Raw genomic sequence first — 18,658 nt, 5'->3', positions numbered from 1 at the left:
TAGTCCGGGCCAAGAGCCCGACTAGAGGGCGCAGCCTCGCTCCATACAAATCACTAGACGAAGCGCGGCCTCGGTCAATATAACTGTATGGAGCGGGGCCACGCCCACTAGACGGGCTCTGCCCTCCGGTCCCAGCTCAGGAACCAGCGAATCCTCGCAGCACACAGTGCCTGCTCTGCAGGATTCATAAGTCTGCAGTCACACAGTGTTCCTGCAGACTTGATTTGGACCAGACAACCCCTTTAGTATAGCAGTATTATTTACTTGCTTGGTTTCGTTGAGTAACAATATGGTGATAATATTTGTTACTTGTATAGTGGTAATATTAGGTACCTGTAGGACTATTATTTATAAGTGTATAATCATCATATCTAGACCCTACAAGAGTCACATTGAGTTGAGGTGTCAGTTTTACCACTGGGGCAGTTTGGGCCCACTCAGACCGCAGAGTCTGGTGTAATGACCACCTCTTTTATACCCACATTTACGCCCTTGGTTACTTAAGTTACATTGTACATAAAAAGTATGTATATGTCAGATTTGGTTTACACCACCTGAAAGTGTGAAAGTTAAAAACAAAAAAAAAGGTCCAGGATAAGAAAGAAAAGACCATAGAAAAAAAAAAGGAATCATCTCTGGTATGCATTAGAAGATTCACATATACTGGTTGTACTGGTTGGGTATACCAATACAAAAAAAGTATTTTCACTGTCGATGTCATGTCCTATTGGCTCTTCCTGCCCCTATATTTTTTTTTACTTTATTATTAAAAGCCATTAAAGATGTGATCTTTGATAGAAAAAATGCATCATCTGACAACACCTATGAGATCAAAGAGGTCATAAGACCAATAGGAAAGACTATTCTAAAGCTCATACAGTACACAGCCAGATCCTGCCACCAAACTCAAATCTTGAGAGGTAGGATTACGGCACTGCTAGCAATTAAAGGGGATCTATCCAATTGTCAGTGCTCAAATGGAAGAAAACAAAATAAAGAGGTTGTCACAATCTGACAAGGTCGACGTTCTATATGGGTTTTCCTCCATCACTACTTGCATCTATTAGGAAATGAGGCGCTCTCTCGCTGGAAGACCTGGCCATTGTGTATTATATTTCCAAGTGTATAGATAACTGCAGCTTCTATGGGATCCTAAAGCAAAAACACTTCAAAAAATAAAATCTATACATGAAGGGTGTAAATCATCAAAGCTTTTATGTCAGAAAACTGGAGTAAAATGTTGAAATTTTTGATGGTTTCAAGCCAGTTTGAAATGACTCCACCAAAATTGGCAAAGCTGGGGAGGCGTGAGGGCAGAACGGGGCTTGGCTACAACATCCATACTGAAAAAATGCTGCCATTTTTCAGGACAGAAATGCAACTTCAATCCCTGACTGGAGTAGCATTTCTGGCGTGGCACAACAGAGGCACACACCATTGAGAAAATGTGTCAAACAGTGCAATGAGCCTCTTGATGAATTTGACGCATTGTACTCCAGCGAATTCTCCATTAAGACTGGCATATGAAATGCTAGTCTTCTTTAATTGTCCCCTTCAGGTCTAATTTTGGAGAACACAACTATGACTAGATTTGGTATTTCCTATCTTTGCTCCCCACATTTTACAGAATCCGCTTTAAAATCATGGGATCGCTCCGATTATCCAGACCACCGAAGACCCATTCGATTTTCAAATGAATGTTATAAAGGGAGGAAGAAGTTTAGTCAATCATTAGTAAAATGCATTAAGATTTTATCTCCAAGTTTGCCCAGCTCTGTAACATATTTGATTCAGCAATAAATGTAAATGTGTTATTTTGCACTGAATAATGAATGAGGCATTACAGTGTGCACATTGCTAATCGCAAAAGGCATTCTTTCACCTATTTACTGTACAGCGCCATAATATTATTGAGATTCTTTTGTGCTTCATGGTTCCAGTCAGGGATTCCAGTATTTTTTGATGGCAATAAGAAAATGCCTAAGCCCAAAACCAACCAAATAACCTGATGGAAACAGAATCAGTTTCAACAGGACTGACATAGCTTTCATTGCTGTTATTGTCATCAGAGTCATTTTTTCTGTGCCTAATGGCAACCAAATGCTATACTGTACCTTAATTCCTTTTGTGTCTTCTTCATCAAAGGACCCAATGTCAAAGGCATCAGCTGCATTTACCTCTCCTCGAGGAGGAATCAGTGGAGGGGGATACTAGAAGAACACCACAATTTATAATTACATTTTTTATAATTCCAACCATCATCTACTTTCATATTTTCATCAATTTTGCAAATGTGTGCCAATCTCTATTTCTGGAAAATAAACCAACAACAGCCCAGTCATTTGGTAAGGGATATAATGCAAAGTCAAAATTACATTGCAGGAAGAAAGGCCTTCACCATCTTCTTCTAAGCAGAAGCTACTGCTGATGTACAGAACAATGAAGTAAACAGGAGAACAACTTGCGGACACAGAGGGGCATCATAATTATACTAGTGAAATAATGACCAGAACAACATCTCTGGAGCGTGATCACTTTACAGCACTGCAGTGAATTCATGCATTTCTGGTGGTCTGGGGGATTGCTGTATGAAGACTAGAATCATTCTCATATAGGTTTAGTCTCAGAGTTTCGTAAAATAGGTCAACAGAATAGTAAGCATTTTCGAGAACTAGTTTACGGTGGTCCCTAAACCAAATAGATGGCACAAATGTGCACCACACAATATTACGCACATTTCAGAAACATTGACCCCTGTTTTACCCACTTTAGGATGCAGTAATTTTTTAAGGGAACTCTGTAAAGTTCCATCACAATAATGATGAATAAATGGTGAGCATTCATGATATCATGCAAGTGTAATGGCCCCCATATAAATTTTGGCAGGACCGGCAGACGTTAGTTAGTTTCAGCAGATAATCTAATATGTATGTGACCTCAAAACTCTCCCCAGCCAGGTGATGCCTAGGGAGATAGTGAATCGCGCGGCTTAAATTCAACCACTCTACACTTCTGTCATGCACGCAGATAAGCCTCTGTCAGAATAACCTGGCAGCAACACACTTGTCTCTCCCCATAGAGAAAACATGGACGCTCAGCCGAGCTTAGCTTTGATGTGTGTGAAGGACAGTTGTCTAAGGTGTATAGGCACCTTCACTCCACTTAAAGAAAATGTTACTCTTTATAGGCGGGGTTACCTTTTGCATATACACCTGTTGCCAGTCAATGCCTTTAAAGAACGGATGCTCCTTAACTTCCAGCGCGCTACAAAGAGAAAGTAAAGTTAATACGATATAATGAGGGATCTCCATGTTCATGTCCTTTTTTATAAGTGTAATCAAAAACGCTTTGCTTCAGCTTAACAAACCAAAGCAGAAAGATTTCTCCATGTCTAAACAATTAAGTATCCACTTTACTGTGGAGCTAATGGACCGTATTAGTTACTCATACATTAGAAATTTCTGCAAGGATCTGATGACAAATACAGGATGGATGATGATGATTTCAAAAGCTTTAAAACATTCCACTTATACTGTGACACATCCCTTATTCCTCTACGCAGCAATCATCTTCCAGCAGAAATGGTAGAAAATGTACGTGTGTATGCTGCAGATTGGTAGAAATATACAGGCTCGGACTGGCCCACGGAGGAGCGGGTAAATTTCCTGGTGGGCCGCAGTGCACCAGTGGGCCCTCCCATATGAGCAGTAGTTGGCACAATACACTTGATTTACTACAGTTTGTACAGACAAAGGCAGCATCTCATCATTCATTTAACAAACTACCCATCTTACTGGGTAATGTAATATTTGCATGTTGCTGAACTTTAGGCCAACACACTTAATGTTTCTGATGGGATCTTGGCAACACAGTCCGACACTGTAAATATATATATTGAGCAATAATGTTGGAAAGTTTACAATCTTAGATTTGAGAGTGCAATACCGACCTTCCTCCCTGGCAGCCAAGTCTCTTGCTCACATCTCTTTGAAGAAGACCTTCCAAGAGGGACTTCAGTTCTGGAGTGAATGAGTCCGGCAGCTCCACATTCTTGACATGTTTAAGAAAAGCAATACCATATCACACACATTTACAAGACATTAAAAAAGAGAAAGAGAAACACACTTGACCCTAGAAAGCCCCTCCACACAGCGATGGCAGAGTATTAAACAAGGACAGAGTTCTGAATCTTATGGAAAAGCTGGTCTTACCATTGTGAGTGTCATCCTGTCAATCTCATGTTTGTCTTTGGTTTTATGCTGTCTGAACGGGCTGTGGCTGCAGAAGAAAAACATGTATTCATGCTTTCTGTATAACAAAAACCAATAAACTGGAAAATAACTGCGCATGGCCGCAGCTGAATAATAACATATTTTGGGATAACAAAAACATAGAAAAGTATCTGACGAATATGACCCCAAAGCGCTGCTGCAGCATCACAGAATACCATTTTGAAGTTCAGTATACACCAGTCTGGAAGTGCAATGAGAATGTGACGATGCACTTCCAGCTCCGCAGCGCATGTTACATTCCCTGCTAAGCGCCATCCTCCTCTACAGTATTTCGACTGACAGGTCGTAGACCAAGTACCAGAGCAAATGACCTGCTAGGAAAAGAAAACAGCGCGAGACTGAGGAGCTGGAAGAGCTTCACCACACCCCAATGCACTTCCAGACTGGTGTATTCAGAACTTCAAAACAATTTCTGGCCACAAGAGCAGCACTTTGGGGGTCATAAAAATATGAACTGTTATCTTTTAAAGGGCTACATAGTGCTATATATATGGTTTGGGATGTTTGTAGAAGCTTCTGATGCATTCTCTTTAAAAGAGTTACATAAGTTGAGAATAGACATTGGACCTTTCTCCACCAGTTATACATTCTCTATTGCTAGATTACTTAGAACTCACAATGCTATTTGTTGTGAGAGAAGCATCTATCCCCTTTTGTAAATGCTGTTATAGTATCTGACATTACTACCTCTTGTGGTCGGCATTCCACACTCTGACTTCTGTAACTGTAAAGAACCCTTTCCTAATTAGCTGCCGGAATCTACTTTCCTCCAAATTTAATGAATGTCCCCTGGTCCTTCGTATAGAAGAAATCATGTGCCAGTCCTTTTGACCACACATATATTATATCTATCTATACTGCTCAAAAAATTAAAGGGAACACTCACATAACACATCCTAGATCTGAATGAATGAAATATTCTCATCGAATACTTTGTTCTGTACAAAGTTGAATGTGCTGACAACAAAATCACACAAAAATCATCAATGGAAATCAAATTTATTAACCAATGGAGGCCTGGATTTGGAGTCACCCCCAAAATTAAAGTGGAAAAACACACTACAGGCTGATCCAACTTTGATGCGTAATGTCCTTAAAACAAGTCAAAATGACGCTCAGTATTGTGTGTGGCCTCCACGTGCCTGTATGACCTCCCTACAACGCATGGGCATGCTCCTGATGAGGTTGCAGATGGTCTCCTGTGGGATCTCCACCCAGACCTGGATTAAAGCATCCGCCAACTCCTGGACGGTCTGTGGTGTTGCGACGTTGGTGGATGGAGCGAGATATGAACGGGCGGGCAAGTCCATAGCTTCAATGCCTTCATCTTGCAGGAACTGCTGACACACTCCAGCCACATAGGTCTGGCATTGTCATGCATTAGGAGGAACCCAGGGCCAACCGCACCAGCATCTCTCAAGGGGTCTGAGGATCTCATCTCGGTACCTAATGGCAGTCAGGCTACCTCTGGCGAGCACATGGAGGGCTGTGCGGCCCTCCAAGGAAATGCCACCCCACACCATTACTGACCCACTGCCAAACCGGTCATGCTGAAGGATGTTGCAGGCAGCAGATCGCTCTCCACGGCGTCTCCAGACTCTGTCACGTCTGTCACTTGTGCTCAGTGTAAACCTGCTTTCATCTGTGAAGAGCACAGGGCGCCAGTGGCGACTTTGCCAATCCTGGTGTTCTGTGGCAAATGCAAAGCGTCCTGCACGGTGTTGGGCTGTGAGCACAACCCCCATCTGTGGACGTCGGGCCTTCATACCACCCTCATGGAGTCGGTTTCTAACAGTTTGTGCAGACACATGCACATTTGTGGCCTGCAGCGGGTCATTTTGCAGGGCTCTGGCAGTGCTCCTCCTGTTTCGCCTTGCACAAAGGCTGAGGTAGCGGTCCTGCTGCAGGGTTGTTGCCCTCCTACGGCCCCCTCCACGTCTCCTGGTGTACTGGCCGGTCTCCTGGACACTGCGCTGACAGACACAGCAAACCTTCTTGCCACAGCTCACATTTGTGACATACCTGGTGGCGGGCTTGCATAGTGCACCATCTCTCACTATGCAAGATCGCAAACTTCTTCATCAGTCCAGTCTGCTAGCCTGGCTTCTTTCCATGCTGTCTGTTTGTCTCTGTTCTGACTGCTTAGGGCAGCGGCCCGGTTACTTCCTGATTCTTGTAGCTGCTGTGGGCACACCCCTAATGCGTCCTCAGCCTATTGCTGTCTGTCACTGGATATTTAAACCAGCTTCACTTGGAAACTAATGCCTGAGCAACTTTAACATTCAGTGTGCTTCTAGACTCTGAATGTGCCAGGTCCTGTTCTGTTTTTCCCTGCTTGTCTGCCTTCCTGGAGGCTGTATTTCCAGGCCTGTCTGAACACGCTCCTAGCCTGTTCGTTGCTCCCTCTGGGGGTCGTATACCCAGGCTCGTTCCTGTATTTCGCTGCAGTAACAGTTCCTGTCTGTACTGTCTCCTAACCTGTTACTTGTTTTGTCTCTATGTCCGTTAACTCCCTTTTTCTGCAGTGTCTGAACCAGCGCTTGGCTATACCTAGGCTCGTTCCTGTATTCTGATGCAGTAACAGTTCCTGTCTGAACTGTCTCCTAACCTGTTACTTGTTTTGTCTCTATGTCCATTTCCTTCCTTTTTCTGCAGTGTCTGAACCAGCACTTGGCTTTACCTAGGCTCGTTCCTGTATTTCGCTGCAGTACAGTTCTTGTCTGAACTGTCTCCTGGCCTCTTACCTGTTTTGTCTCTGTGTCCGCTTCCTCTCTTTTTCTGCAGAGTCTGAACCTGCACCCAACTCCTACTCGTTGTCGCTGTACTTCTGTTTGTGAGTTTGGAGTCCACTCGCTACTTCTTTGCAAGTACCTTGTGTGTATCTGGTTCTGCTTTTCCCTTCCAGTCTGTTCCGTGTGAACAGAGACCTGTCCCCTCTGCTCTGTCTTTGCTCACCGCTTTGGCGGTTTATCTCTGTTCTGCTTTACTTACCGCTCTTGCGGTTTCTGCCCGCTCTGCTCAGCCTTGTCCACCGCACTTGCGGTTTCGCTCTGCTCAGCCCTGTCCACCGCACTTGCGGTTTCGCTCTGCTCAGCCCTGTCCACCGCACTTGCGGTTTCGCTCTGCTCAGCCCTGTCCACCGCACTTGCGGTTTCGCTCTGCTCAGCCCTGTCCACCGCACTTGCGGTTTCGCTCTGCTCAGCCCTGTCCACCGCACTTGCGGTTTCGCTCTGCTCGGCCTTGTCCACCGCACTTGCGGTTTCGCTCTGCTCGGCCTTGTCCACCGCATCTGTGGTTTCGCTCTGCTCAGCCTTGTCCACCGCATCTGCGGTTTCGCTCTGCTCAGCCTTGTCCACCGCACTTGCGGTTTCGCTCTGCTCAGCCTTGTCCATCGCACTTGCGGTTTCGCTCTGCTCTGCCTTGTCTACCACATCTGCGGTTTCGCTCTGCTCAGCCCTGTCCACCGCACTTGCGGTTTCGCTCTGCTCAGCCTTGTCCACCGCACCTGCAGTTTCGCTTTACTCTGCTTGATTACCGCATCTGCGGCTCTGAACCTGTCTCCTAGTCTGTACTGGACCCTACCCAGCCTGTGCTCTAACCTGCCTGTTCCTGTATTCCCCGGTGTGGGTCAACAGCCGTGTCCGGGGTCTGACCTGGAGACGCACCTGGTCCCTCTGCTCGGTTCCTACCTGGTGCACAGGCGTCGTATGCCGTCGTGCGACATTGGTCGGATCGGGTAGATACTTAGTTACGCCCATCCAGGCACTCTCCGGTTCATGGTCCAGTGGGATCACTAAACACGCACACGCCAGTCAGTCCGGGCGTGTGCATAACAGCATTGATGTGCCATCCTGGATGAGCTGCACTACCTGAGCAACTTCTGTGGGTTGTAGAGTCCGTCTCATGCTACCACGAGTGTGAAAGCACAACCAACATTCAAAAGTGACCAAAACATCAGCCAGAAAGCATTGGTACTGAGATGTGGTCTGTGGACCCCACCTGCAGAACCACTCCTTTATTGAGGGTGTCTTGATAATTGCCAATAATTTCCATCTATTGTCTATTCCATTTGCACAACAGTATGTGGAATTGATTGTCAATCAGTGTTGCTTCCTAAGTGGACAGTTTGATTTCACAGAAGTTTGATTTACTTGGAGTTATATACTGTTGCTTAAGTGTTCCCTTTATTTTTTTGGGCAGTGTATATATCTATCATATGAAATCGCCACATTTATCAACATTAAACCTCACCTGCCATGTGTTTCATCTAGATTGTTTTATATTACACAACAGTCTGCCACATACATGTCAAGCTCTGGCCTGTGGGCCAAATCTGAGTTGCAGGGTGAGTGGGACCATTATACTGTATGGAGGTCTATGTGGAGCCATTATACTGTATGGAGGTCTATGTGGAGCCATTATACTGTATGGAGGGCTAAGTGAGGCCCATTATACTGTATGGAGGGCTATGTGAGGCCCATTATACTGTATGGAGGGCTATGTGAGGCCCATGTGGAGGGCTATGTGGGGCCCATTATACTGTATGGAGGACTATGTGGGGCCCATTATTCTGTATGGAGGACTATGTGGGGCCCATTATTCTGTATGGAGGACTATGTGGGGCCCATTATTCTGTATGGAGGACTTTGTGGGCCCCATTATTCTGTATTAAGGGCTATGTGGGGCCCATTATACTGTATGGAGGGCTATGTGGGGTCCATTATTCTGTATGGAGGACTGTGTGGGGCCATTATTCTGTATGGATGACTATGTGGGGCCGTTGTACTGTTTGGAGGACTATGTGGTGCTCATTATTCTGTATGGAGGACTATGTGGGGCCATTATTATGCATGGAGGACTATGTGGGGCCATTATTGTATATGTAGGACTATGTCGGGTCTGCGACTTTGTCCAAGTTTTTCATTTTGGTCCTCTGTGTGTTTGAGTTTGACATCCCTGGTCTACCAGAAGATCTCTAATAAACCCCGCTTTGTTGTTCTTTATCATGATCACAGAAAATAACGTACCAGTGGAGCAACTAAAATACAAGGCAAATTGAAATTTTGTCTTGGTTCAAAACGCAATTGGGTGGTAATCTACACACTGGGTATGGAAATATCTACGAGATCAGAAATGGATGGAAGGGATCACAGGTATTTCATAAACCAGAGTGTAATTTTTTTAAGCTGCAAAACTACAACGTGTGAATATAATCTTATGGATAACCTGGGCAGCTTAATAGGGCAGACATTTGATCCTGACTTATAGGAAAGGTGGCATCATACTGATGCATTTGCTTGGCTAAAGGGGCTCTTTGGCAGGACTCTGCTGGTTTTGTATGTCTCTACAGATTGTTTGGTTTTCTCAGTGTGAATAAAGCATCTGTCAACGATGAGTGGGCTGAAATGGCCAGCATCTTGGAGGTGTCCACAAGCGCTCGAGGTGTGCCGGGAATGCGTCCAAATTGACTGCAAGTGAAAGGGGGCACGGTAAACTGCATAACCAGGTGGATATTAATAATGAAATGGCTTTTAGCTACAGTCAGTTTGAAAGCCACCCCACTCTCCTCAGTTGCCCGGATTTGCCAGCATGACGTAAAGTGTGAACACATCCTTAATTGTTAAAAAGTTGAAGTAATGGAAGATACAAGCTGGTCAAGCTATACCACATTTTATGATAATGAAATCCACTATTTACAAGAGTCATTGTGTAAGATTACCATCCACAGAACACAGTACAATCAACGGCCATGTATGATTGGGAACAGAACAGTTGCATTTCTATCCATACAGAATCATTTTTTTTAAAGATAATAGAGTACGTCAGACAGTCACTTAGCCAAGTTGTGCACTAGAGGGCAGTAGAAGCTTTCTTCTTTTGGCTGCGATGAAGGACATTATACAAGGTCAGTATAACCATGAAAGTCAATGCAATCGTTACCCACAAAAACTAATATATTCAAAGAAATGCTGATATCTGAAGAATCCTTAGTATCACTACTGAAGAACTGTAATTTAAACATATTTGTCAATTATTGTAGAAGACAAGTAAAATCCCCTATTACCTCAAGCATTTTTTTCGTAATAAGAATGCCATTTTCAGAATGATGCTACATACAGAACCTACTAGATTTGCTTTATGAATTGAACATAGAAAAACAAAGTACGGTTTGACTTTATCAAACATCTGCAAATTAAAAGTTTGCTTTAGGGTAGGTCCATAATCTGCCTCAAATCTATAGTACAAGTGGAACATAAGGGTGAATTTCACCTCTCTAAATCGAAAGGGGCAAAATCTTTTGTGAAAATCAACCAAAAACTTTGTGTGTGGAAAATCATTAGAAATAACGACTGGAAACTCAGAATTCTCAGTTTCTCAATTCTCAATTCCGAGGGCTCCTAGTAATTACAAGCCTAAAGGTGCTTTCACATTGCGTTCTGTGTCCACGTCGAGGCATACGTCGGAAATCTGAGATATGCATGCTGCAGGTGCCTTCTTCAAATTCCACTAAAGATTTTCTATGGGGTTCAAATCAGATGACTGTGATGGCCACTCTAGGATCTTTAAGGCCTTCTAGGTAGACTTTGAGATATGCTTGGGATCATTGTGCTGTTGGAAGGTCCAATGACATCCAAGCTTTGGCATCCTCACAGAGGGCAGAGGTTTTCTCTTAGAATTTCCTGACACTTCACCAAATCCATCTTGTCCTTGACATGCCGCTGGTCTCCAGTTCCAGAAGAAGCAAAGAGGTTCCAGAACATCACCGAGCCACTGTCATACCTCACTGTGGGCAGGGTGTTCTTTTCAGTGTATGCTTCTTTCTTCTTCCTCCAGACATACCACTGATCCACAGTCCTGAAAAGCTTCAGCTTTATTTTATCATTTCACAAGACAGAATCTCAAAATGTCTGTGGTTAGTATATAGTTTATATAAAAAGTCTAGACACCGTTGTTAAAATGCCAGGTTTTTGTCATGTAAAAAAAAAATCATACCATGAACAATCGTTCCAGTACTTGGCATTTTAACAGGTGTGTGAAGACTTTTTATATCCACTGTATATAGTTTTGAGCATATTGGAATCAATTTTTCTTGTGCTTTTAGGTCAAGGGAGGTGTTCGTCTTGGAGTTAGCATTTAGTATGTACCTCATTCTGCAAACTTAAACCTCAGTCCACTGTCACCAAATCTGGCTGCAAGTCTTTTGCAGTCACTTAAAGTTTTTTTTTTTTATCATTTGCCTCCACAGAAATCTGGTGTCAGCCCGTGATAACTTCCTCTTTCTGCCACATCCATGTAGTTTAGCCAGAGTACCTTTTACCTTAAACTTGTGAACCATGCTTCAAGGAAAAATCAATGCCTTTGCTATCTTTTTGTATCCTTTTCTTTATTTGTGCAAAACAACAATCCCTTCTCTTAAAGGGATTTTCCGGTGATGAAAAAAAAAAAAAAAAGTCTTGAAGCGAAGTATATTTTTTAAAAAACAAACTGAGTTTTACTCATCCTCCCCAGGTCCAGAACAGAGTTTTCACTGAGGTTCCCGGTGTCTGTTAATATGTGAAGAACTGATGTCACATGCAACCAAAGAGAGAGCTCAGCGACTCTGCCATAGTAGACAGCATGTGCTGCTTAATTCACTGACTGTGTGCAGTGCTGTCTATGTGACATCAGCACTGAAAACGATAACAGACACTCGCAACTGCGGCAGAGACTCAGATGAACCAGGGGAGAGTGAGTAGAGCGCAGATTGTTTTTTGTTTTAAAAACAGTTTGGTCTTCTGAAAATGGAAAATTCCTTTAACTTTTTGGACCGCTCTCTTGACTTAAATTTGTGACACGCAATCAAATGTCAAATTCAACTAACCCCCTAGGCCAGTCCAAGTATTTGAGGTTTATTTTTTTTGTTTTTTTTTATCATAGGCACACCTGATGTAGCTAATGAAGCTCTTTATTATTACATCAGGTATATTTTAGAAAACTACTGATTTGCAAATGTGTGCTCTTCTGAGGGGTTCTATTCAAGGAGTGGAATAAGGCTACATTCACATGTTTCATATATTTAAAAATATATCTATATATACACACACATATATATATATATATATATATATATATATATATACACATACACACACACATACATATACACACATATAGACATACACGCATATACATATCTATATGTACAGTGAAGGAAATAATTATTTGATCCCTTGCTGTTTTTGTAAGTTTGCCCACTGACAAAGACATGAACAGTTTATAATTTTAAGGGTAGGTTAATTTTAACATTGAGAGATAGAATATGCCCCCCAAAAAATCAAGAAAATCACATTGTATAAATTAGATTAATTTATTTGCATTTTGCAGTGAGAAATAATTATTTGATCCCCCTACAAACCAGTTCTGGCTCCTATAGACCAGTTAGACGCGCCTAGTCAACTTGTTACCTGCATTAAAGACAGCTGTCTTACATAGTCACCTGTATAAAAGACATCTGTCCACAGACTCAATTAATCAGTCAGACTCTAACCTCTACAACATGGGCAAGATCAAACAGCTTTCTAAGGATGTCAGGGACAAGATCATAGATCTGCACAAAGCTGGAATGGGCTACAAAACCATAAGTAAGACATGGGGTGAGGAGACAACTGTTGGTGCAATAGTAAGAAAATGGAAGAAATACAAAATGACTGTCAATTGACATCAATCTGGGGCACCATGCAAAATCTCACCTCATGGGGTATCCTTGATCATGAGGAAGGTGAGAGATCAGCCTAAAACTACACAGGGGGAACTTGTTAATGATCGCAAGGCAGCTGGGACCACAGTCACCAAGAAAACCATTGGTAACACATTACGCCTTAAAGGTTTAAAATCATGCAGTGCCTGCAAGGTCCCCCTGCTCAAGAAGGCACATGTGCAGGCCCGTCTGAAATTTGCCAATGAACACCTGGATGATTCTGTGAGTTATTGGGAGAAGGTGCTGTGGTCAGATGAGACAAAAATTGAGCTCTTTGGCATTAACTTAACTTGCTGTGTTTGGCAGAAGAAGGATGAGTACAACCCTAAGAACATCGTCCCAACCGTGAAGCATGGTGGGGGAAACATACTTTGGGGTTGCTTTTCTCCTGCAAAGGGGACATGACGACTGGACCGTACGGAAGGGAAAATGGATGGGGTCATGTATCGCGAGATTTTGGCCAACAACCTCCTTCCCTCAGTAAGAGCATTGAAGATGGGTCTTCCAGCAAGACAATGACCCAAAACATACAGCCAAGGCAACAAAGGAGTGGCTCAAAAAGAAGCACATTAAGGTCATGGTGTGGCCTAGCCAGTCTCCAGACCATAATACCATAGAAAACTTATGGAGGGAGTTGAAGCTCCGAGCTCCCAAGTGACAGCCTCAAAATCTTAATGATTTAGAGATGATCAGTAAAGAGGAGTGGACCAAAATTCCTCCTGACATGTGCGCAACCCTCATCATCAACTACAAAAAGCGTCTGACTGCTGTGCTTACCAACAAGGGCTTTTCCACCAAGTATTAAGTGTTGTTTGCCAAAGGGATCAAATACTTATTTCTCACTGCAAAATGCAAATACATTTATCAAATTTATACAATGTGATTTTCATGATTTTTTGGGGGATATTCTATCTCAATGTTAAAATTAACCTACCCTTAAAATTATAGACTGGTCATGTCTTTGTCAGTGGGCAAACTTACAAAAACAGCAAGGGATCAAATAATTATTTCCTTCACTGTATATATACACATAGATAATGCTATCTATATACCGTACATAGATATGTATATAAATTCACATGCATTTTTGGTGGGGACTCACTTTCAGGCCCAAGTCTGGTACTTGTGAGTGAACTCCAAATGTCACAATAAAAGATTATTACTTTTTATATTATTTAAAATCATCTGATTATCAAAAGAAAAGGCCAAGCTACAGTTATATTTCAGTTATGCCCTTTACTGTGATCTACTGATACACCACAATGTTATCTAATCTGCTACTGAACACTGAGAATTGCACAAGAGCGTGCTTACAATGTTAAATTTTATTCTGAATATTTTACAGAGGTCAACATGGAAAAAATGATTGTGAAATGTCTGCACTTGCTAACTGGGCAAAAAAAAGAAAATTAATTATGACAACTACCGTACTGAAACAACAGTGTTAAATAAATGGCCAAAAAAATTGGCACATCATCATTGATGTGTGTAAAGAGGGCTGAATATCTGATCATTTCAACTAAGCCAACCCCCTTCTCTTTCATGGTTGAAGCATTGGCTGACTAGCTTAATTGGGTATTCTCAAGTAGGGAATAACTTCTCAATTGCTGGGAGGCCCACTCCAGGGGTCCCGAGAACCGTTTGAAAGGAGCAGTGGTCGATAATGTACAATGCAGCTCTATTCATTTTAATAGGACTGCCAGAGATAGCCAAGCGCAGAATTTGGCGGGTCTTTGGAACTCCCATAAGAGCCACAGTTTTTAGGACCGGTATGGGTCCCAGATGTCAATGCCCCAACAATTAGGAAGCTAACCCCTATCCTACACATAGGGGATAACTTCCAAACTTGATAATGCCCCTTTAACTTTGTGGCACACAGGGCCGGGGACCAGGGAACGTTAAGTAAACTGAGGCATTGGTGTATCTTTACCACTACAAGTGCATCAGTAGGTTTCTGTTGATATGACAATACCCCTTTAAAGAACATGGTGTGGCATAGCAGAAATTCTCCTTCATGGTGTTTAGCCACAATATAGAACTAGGTGTTATTAAAAAAGCATCTAATGTCACCATCTATATTCCAAGAGATAGTGAAGTACTGCAGATGACAATGGCTTGATCACGTTTATATCAGGGCAGCACATTCAGATTTTCATTTTAAGCGAACATCAGAACTGGGAATGAGCAGGAGAATCCACACATGACTAGCACAGACAATTGCTGTAGGGGAGTCCTGCCCTTTAGGACACACTCCTTGTGCTTGATCAGGCGTGAACGACAAAGCATTTGCTCAATAGCGGTCTGAGGTTGACGTGGTGCTCGCGTGTTCATTCAATTCAGGTGGAAACAAACGAGGGGCTGCCTCCACCTGACGGGCATTAACCATATCGAGACAGATTGTTTAATACTGAGATGCGCATGGAAAACGTGCCATCCTACAGATCCCAGCTTCTCAATAGACTGCGTTGCCTTGGCCTCACTAATACATGGGGTGGATGCCAAAACTAAAATTTTAATTTGTCTGCTGAAGCCAATAAATCAGTGAAATGAACACAAAATCAGCCAGACATGTTACTAAACCAAAGACTGCTGCAGCCAGAGAAAGGCCTGTATAATGCTCTATACCACCCAATATAGACATTGTGCATTGCTGGTACATATAGTTCTGTACAACTACACTGAGTTTGGTTTCACTGTGGGGTGCAGTATGTAACATCATTGAACGCGGTTTCTGGAAATAAGATTTTATTCTACTATTGGCTCTCAATCTCAACAACTGATAGTAAGGGGTGTCTAAGGGTGAATTCACATGAGGCAGATATTTCTATAACTGAAAAAGCTGTTTCACTAATATAAATGGGTTTTGGAAGCAGGCACATGGATTTCTGCAGGCCCTTATTCAGATGAACAGGACAGAAGCAGACATTTCTGAAAAAAAATCAATAGCGCTAAAGCCTCATTCAGACATCTGTGAATCACATACATGATAATGTATGTAAAGCGCTGCGGAATATGTTGGCGCTATATAAAAATAAAGATTATTATTATATGTACTGTGTTTTTCATGAATAGAACACGTACCCATTTTAGGATAGGAGGCGGTCAGCAAAAAATCATAGAAACATGTGCGCTTTTTATCCAGGTCAAAACTGCCTGTACAAATCAATGGTTCTTTGAAAATCATGGACAGTCTGCTGTCTGTGATTAAAGGGAACCTGTCAGCAGGTCTTTGAATCCCAAACTGATACAATCTAAGTTAGGTTTCGATAATGTAGAATAAATCGTTACCTTTGTTTTAGAAATCCTAAATTCCTTTGCAGAGAAATACCTATTCCAAATTTGTTGTTAATGAACCACAAAAACACTCTACACTCTCTCTCCTCCTCCCGCCGGCCTCTTGTCACTGACAGTTCTCTCTTCTCAGTGACCTGTTCCTCCATCCAATATTTCACCCAAGTTTCATCACTCTCGGTGGCGGCAAATGCGCAGTAAGATCCTAATGATGTTGCATGAGTTGGACTATCAATCTGTGAAGGCCCCCGGGAATCACGTCACTTGTGCGAGATCTCAGGCGTAAGGGGAGCAGGTCACAGAGAAGAGTAACCTGTCAGTCGGTGGCAGGAGGCTGGTGACAGTCAGGGAAAGAGCGAGGGAGGCCAGAGAGACCAGGGCCAAGCTCACAGCTCTAGCGGTTCATAAGCATGAAAATAGGAATTTCTCTGCAATCAATGGAATCAAGGATTAATAAAACAAAGATGTGGAATATTCTGCATTACAGCAAGATGAACACAACCTTACAATGCGCTGGCTTACCCTTAGCCATCAGTCAGATGTGATAAAGATAAAAACAGACTGTTTTCCATCAGTGTCCTAGATCCGCTTTTCAGCAGATTGGTCAATGTGTCCGTTTTTCTAGCATGCAAAAACAAAACAAAATCGATGGCGGTTTCAAACTTCTAGCAAACAGTAAGTGCAAAATGGAAGGCATATGGGTGCAACCAGGATGCCATCAGTGTGCTCTCTGGGTTTTTCAGACACCATAGACTTACATTGGAGAGTTTAATCCATGGCTCGAATCAAAAACGTCCACCCAATCTGCAAAGATACACGGACGTGTGAACAGTCCCATTTGTGGTCTTGCCATGAAAAACAGGCCTTCTAGTCCGCGACCACACTCATCAGTTAATTGGTTTGGCTACATCGGTGTTTAATCTATCCAACTTCATGCCAATATCATTTATCCTCCTGCGAGAGAAGACTCGATTTCTATTACAAAGCTTTCTCAGGTTTAAACAAGCTCTGATTGGGCTGACAATCATCAATGAGAAAAAAAAATTCTCAGTCATTCCTAAATTAGGTTTCTCAGTTGCCTAAATGAGATACAGAGCTGCATACAATGCTGCTGTTTTATCTATAGCACAGATGATACGGTCTGTGGATTAAATGAAAATTATGACGACAATTGTTCAGGGAAAAAAGAAAGCACTTGCCAATAGGAGAATATGAAGTACCCAGGATCCAGACAATAAGCGGTGTAAAGCTGGAGAATTGTGGGGGACTGTGATAGGTGGAACACACACACACCTTGCCCATAATGCCAGAGGAATATTTCATTTTGAAAATGTTTTTTGTTGTGCTTTCATGGGTTGATATTGCCCCACAATTTTAATTTATCTTAAGAATGAACTTTAAAAGGGGTTGTCCAGTCCAAATCGATAAGTCTGCACTCACTTTGTGTGACTGCAGACTTCTGAATCCCCCCAACGCACGCACTGTGCACTACAGGGATTCGTGGGTTTTTGAGCCGGGACCGGAGGATATGTATGCGTTATACATATTCCTGGCCAGTGGGCCCAACCTCACTCCCAATCAGTTGTATGGAGCAAGGTTGCGCCCTCTCGTCGGCCACGGTCACTGGTCGGCCATGTCACTAGACAGGGAGTGACCTTGCTCAATACAAGTGTATGGAGCGAGGCCACGCCCACTAGACGGCTTCTGCCCAGGAGTATGTATAACTCATACATATCCTCCGGTCCCGGCTCAGAAACCGGTGAATCCCTGTAAGGCACAGTGCGCGCGCTGAGGGGATTCATAAGTCTGCAGTAACACAGAGTGACTACAGACTTATCGGTTTGGACCGGACAACCCCTTTAACCAAGGAAAACCTGTACAGGCAGCAAAAGCAAATCACTTTTATAAAAGCAATAAAGGATTGAAGTGGTCCAAGGAACAGTGTTTGGGAAAGAAAGAAAAAGGGTTTAAAGCTCTATACACATTGTGCCGGGACCATACATGTACCATTTATGATGGGAAAAGTTCTATAAGGCTCCATTTAGCTCAGAGAGACCAATTCCGAGTCCTTTTAGTTTTTGACGGGTTTGGTATATGTGGCAAACAGTTTTTCATCTGTATAGGAAAGTGCACTGACAAGGCCATTCCTACATGTTAATGAGGTATATCATTTCTTAACATGATAAAATATAGGCAACATATACCATTGTAGGCATGTACACACTTGCATAAATCAGAGCATTCTGCTCAGGGTTGCTAACAGTCTACAAATTCCTCAACCGCCCTTAAAAAAGTGCACCCCCACCCTGTCTGTAAAAAAAAATGTTGACGTGTCTGC

At 42.8% G+C, this 18,658-nt stretch overlaps 1 protein-coding gene across 2 annotated transcripts in view; it reads right to left on the bottom strand.

The window, feature by feature from the left end:
• Positions 1–18,658, bottom strand: part of GRK3 (G protein-coupled receptor kinase 3) — a 315,828-nt gene that overhangs the window by 7,589 nt on the left and 289,581 nt on the right. For both annotated transcript variants that reach the window (XM_073672931.1, XM_073672932.1), the window contains exons 14-17: positions 4,212–4,278; positions 3,950–4,050; positions 3,198–3,264; positions 2,115–2,210 (exon numbers count right to left, since the gene is read on the bottom strand). In XM_073672931.1, coding sequence (XP_073529032.1) covers positions 2,115–2,210; positions 3,198–3,264; positions 3,950–4,050; positions 4,212–4,278 — 331 coding nt within the window. The remainder of the gene's footprint in view (positions 1–2,114; positions 2,211–3,197; positions 3,265–3,949; positions 4,051–4,211; positions 4,279–18,658) is intronic.

Source organism: Phyllobates terribilis, unplaced genomic scaffold, assembly GCF_046119375.1.
Source record: "Phyllobates terribilis strain yellow unplaced genomic scaffold, ASM4611937v1 Scaffold_1__5_contigs__length_1240528914, whole genome shotgun sequence".
Lineage (NCBI taxonomy): Eukaryota > Metazoa > Chordata > Amphibia > Anura > Dendrobatidae > Phyllobates > Phyllobates terribilis.
This window is presented reverse-complemented; position numbering and strand designations above follow the sequence as displayed.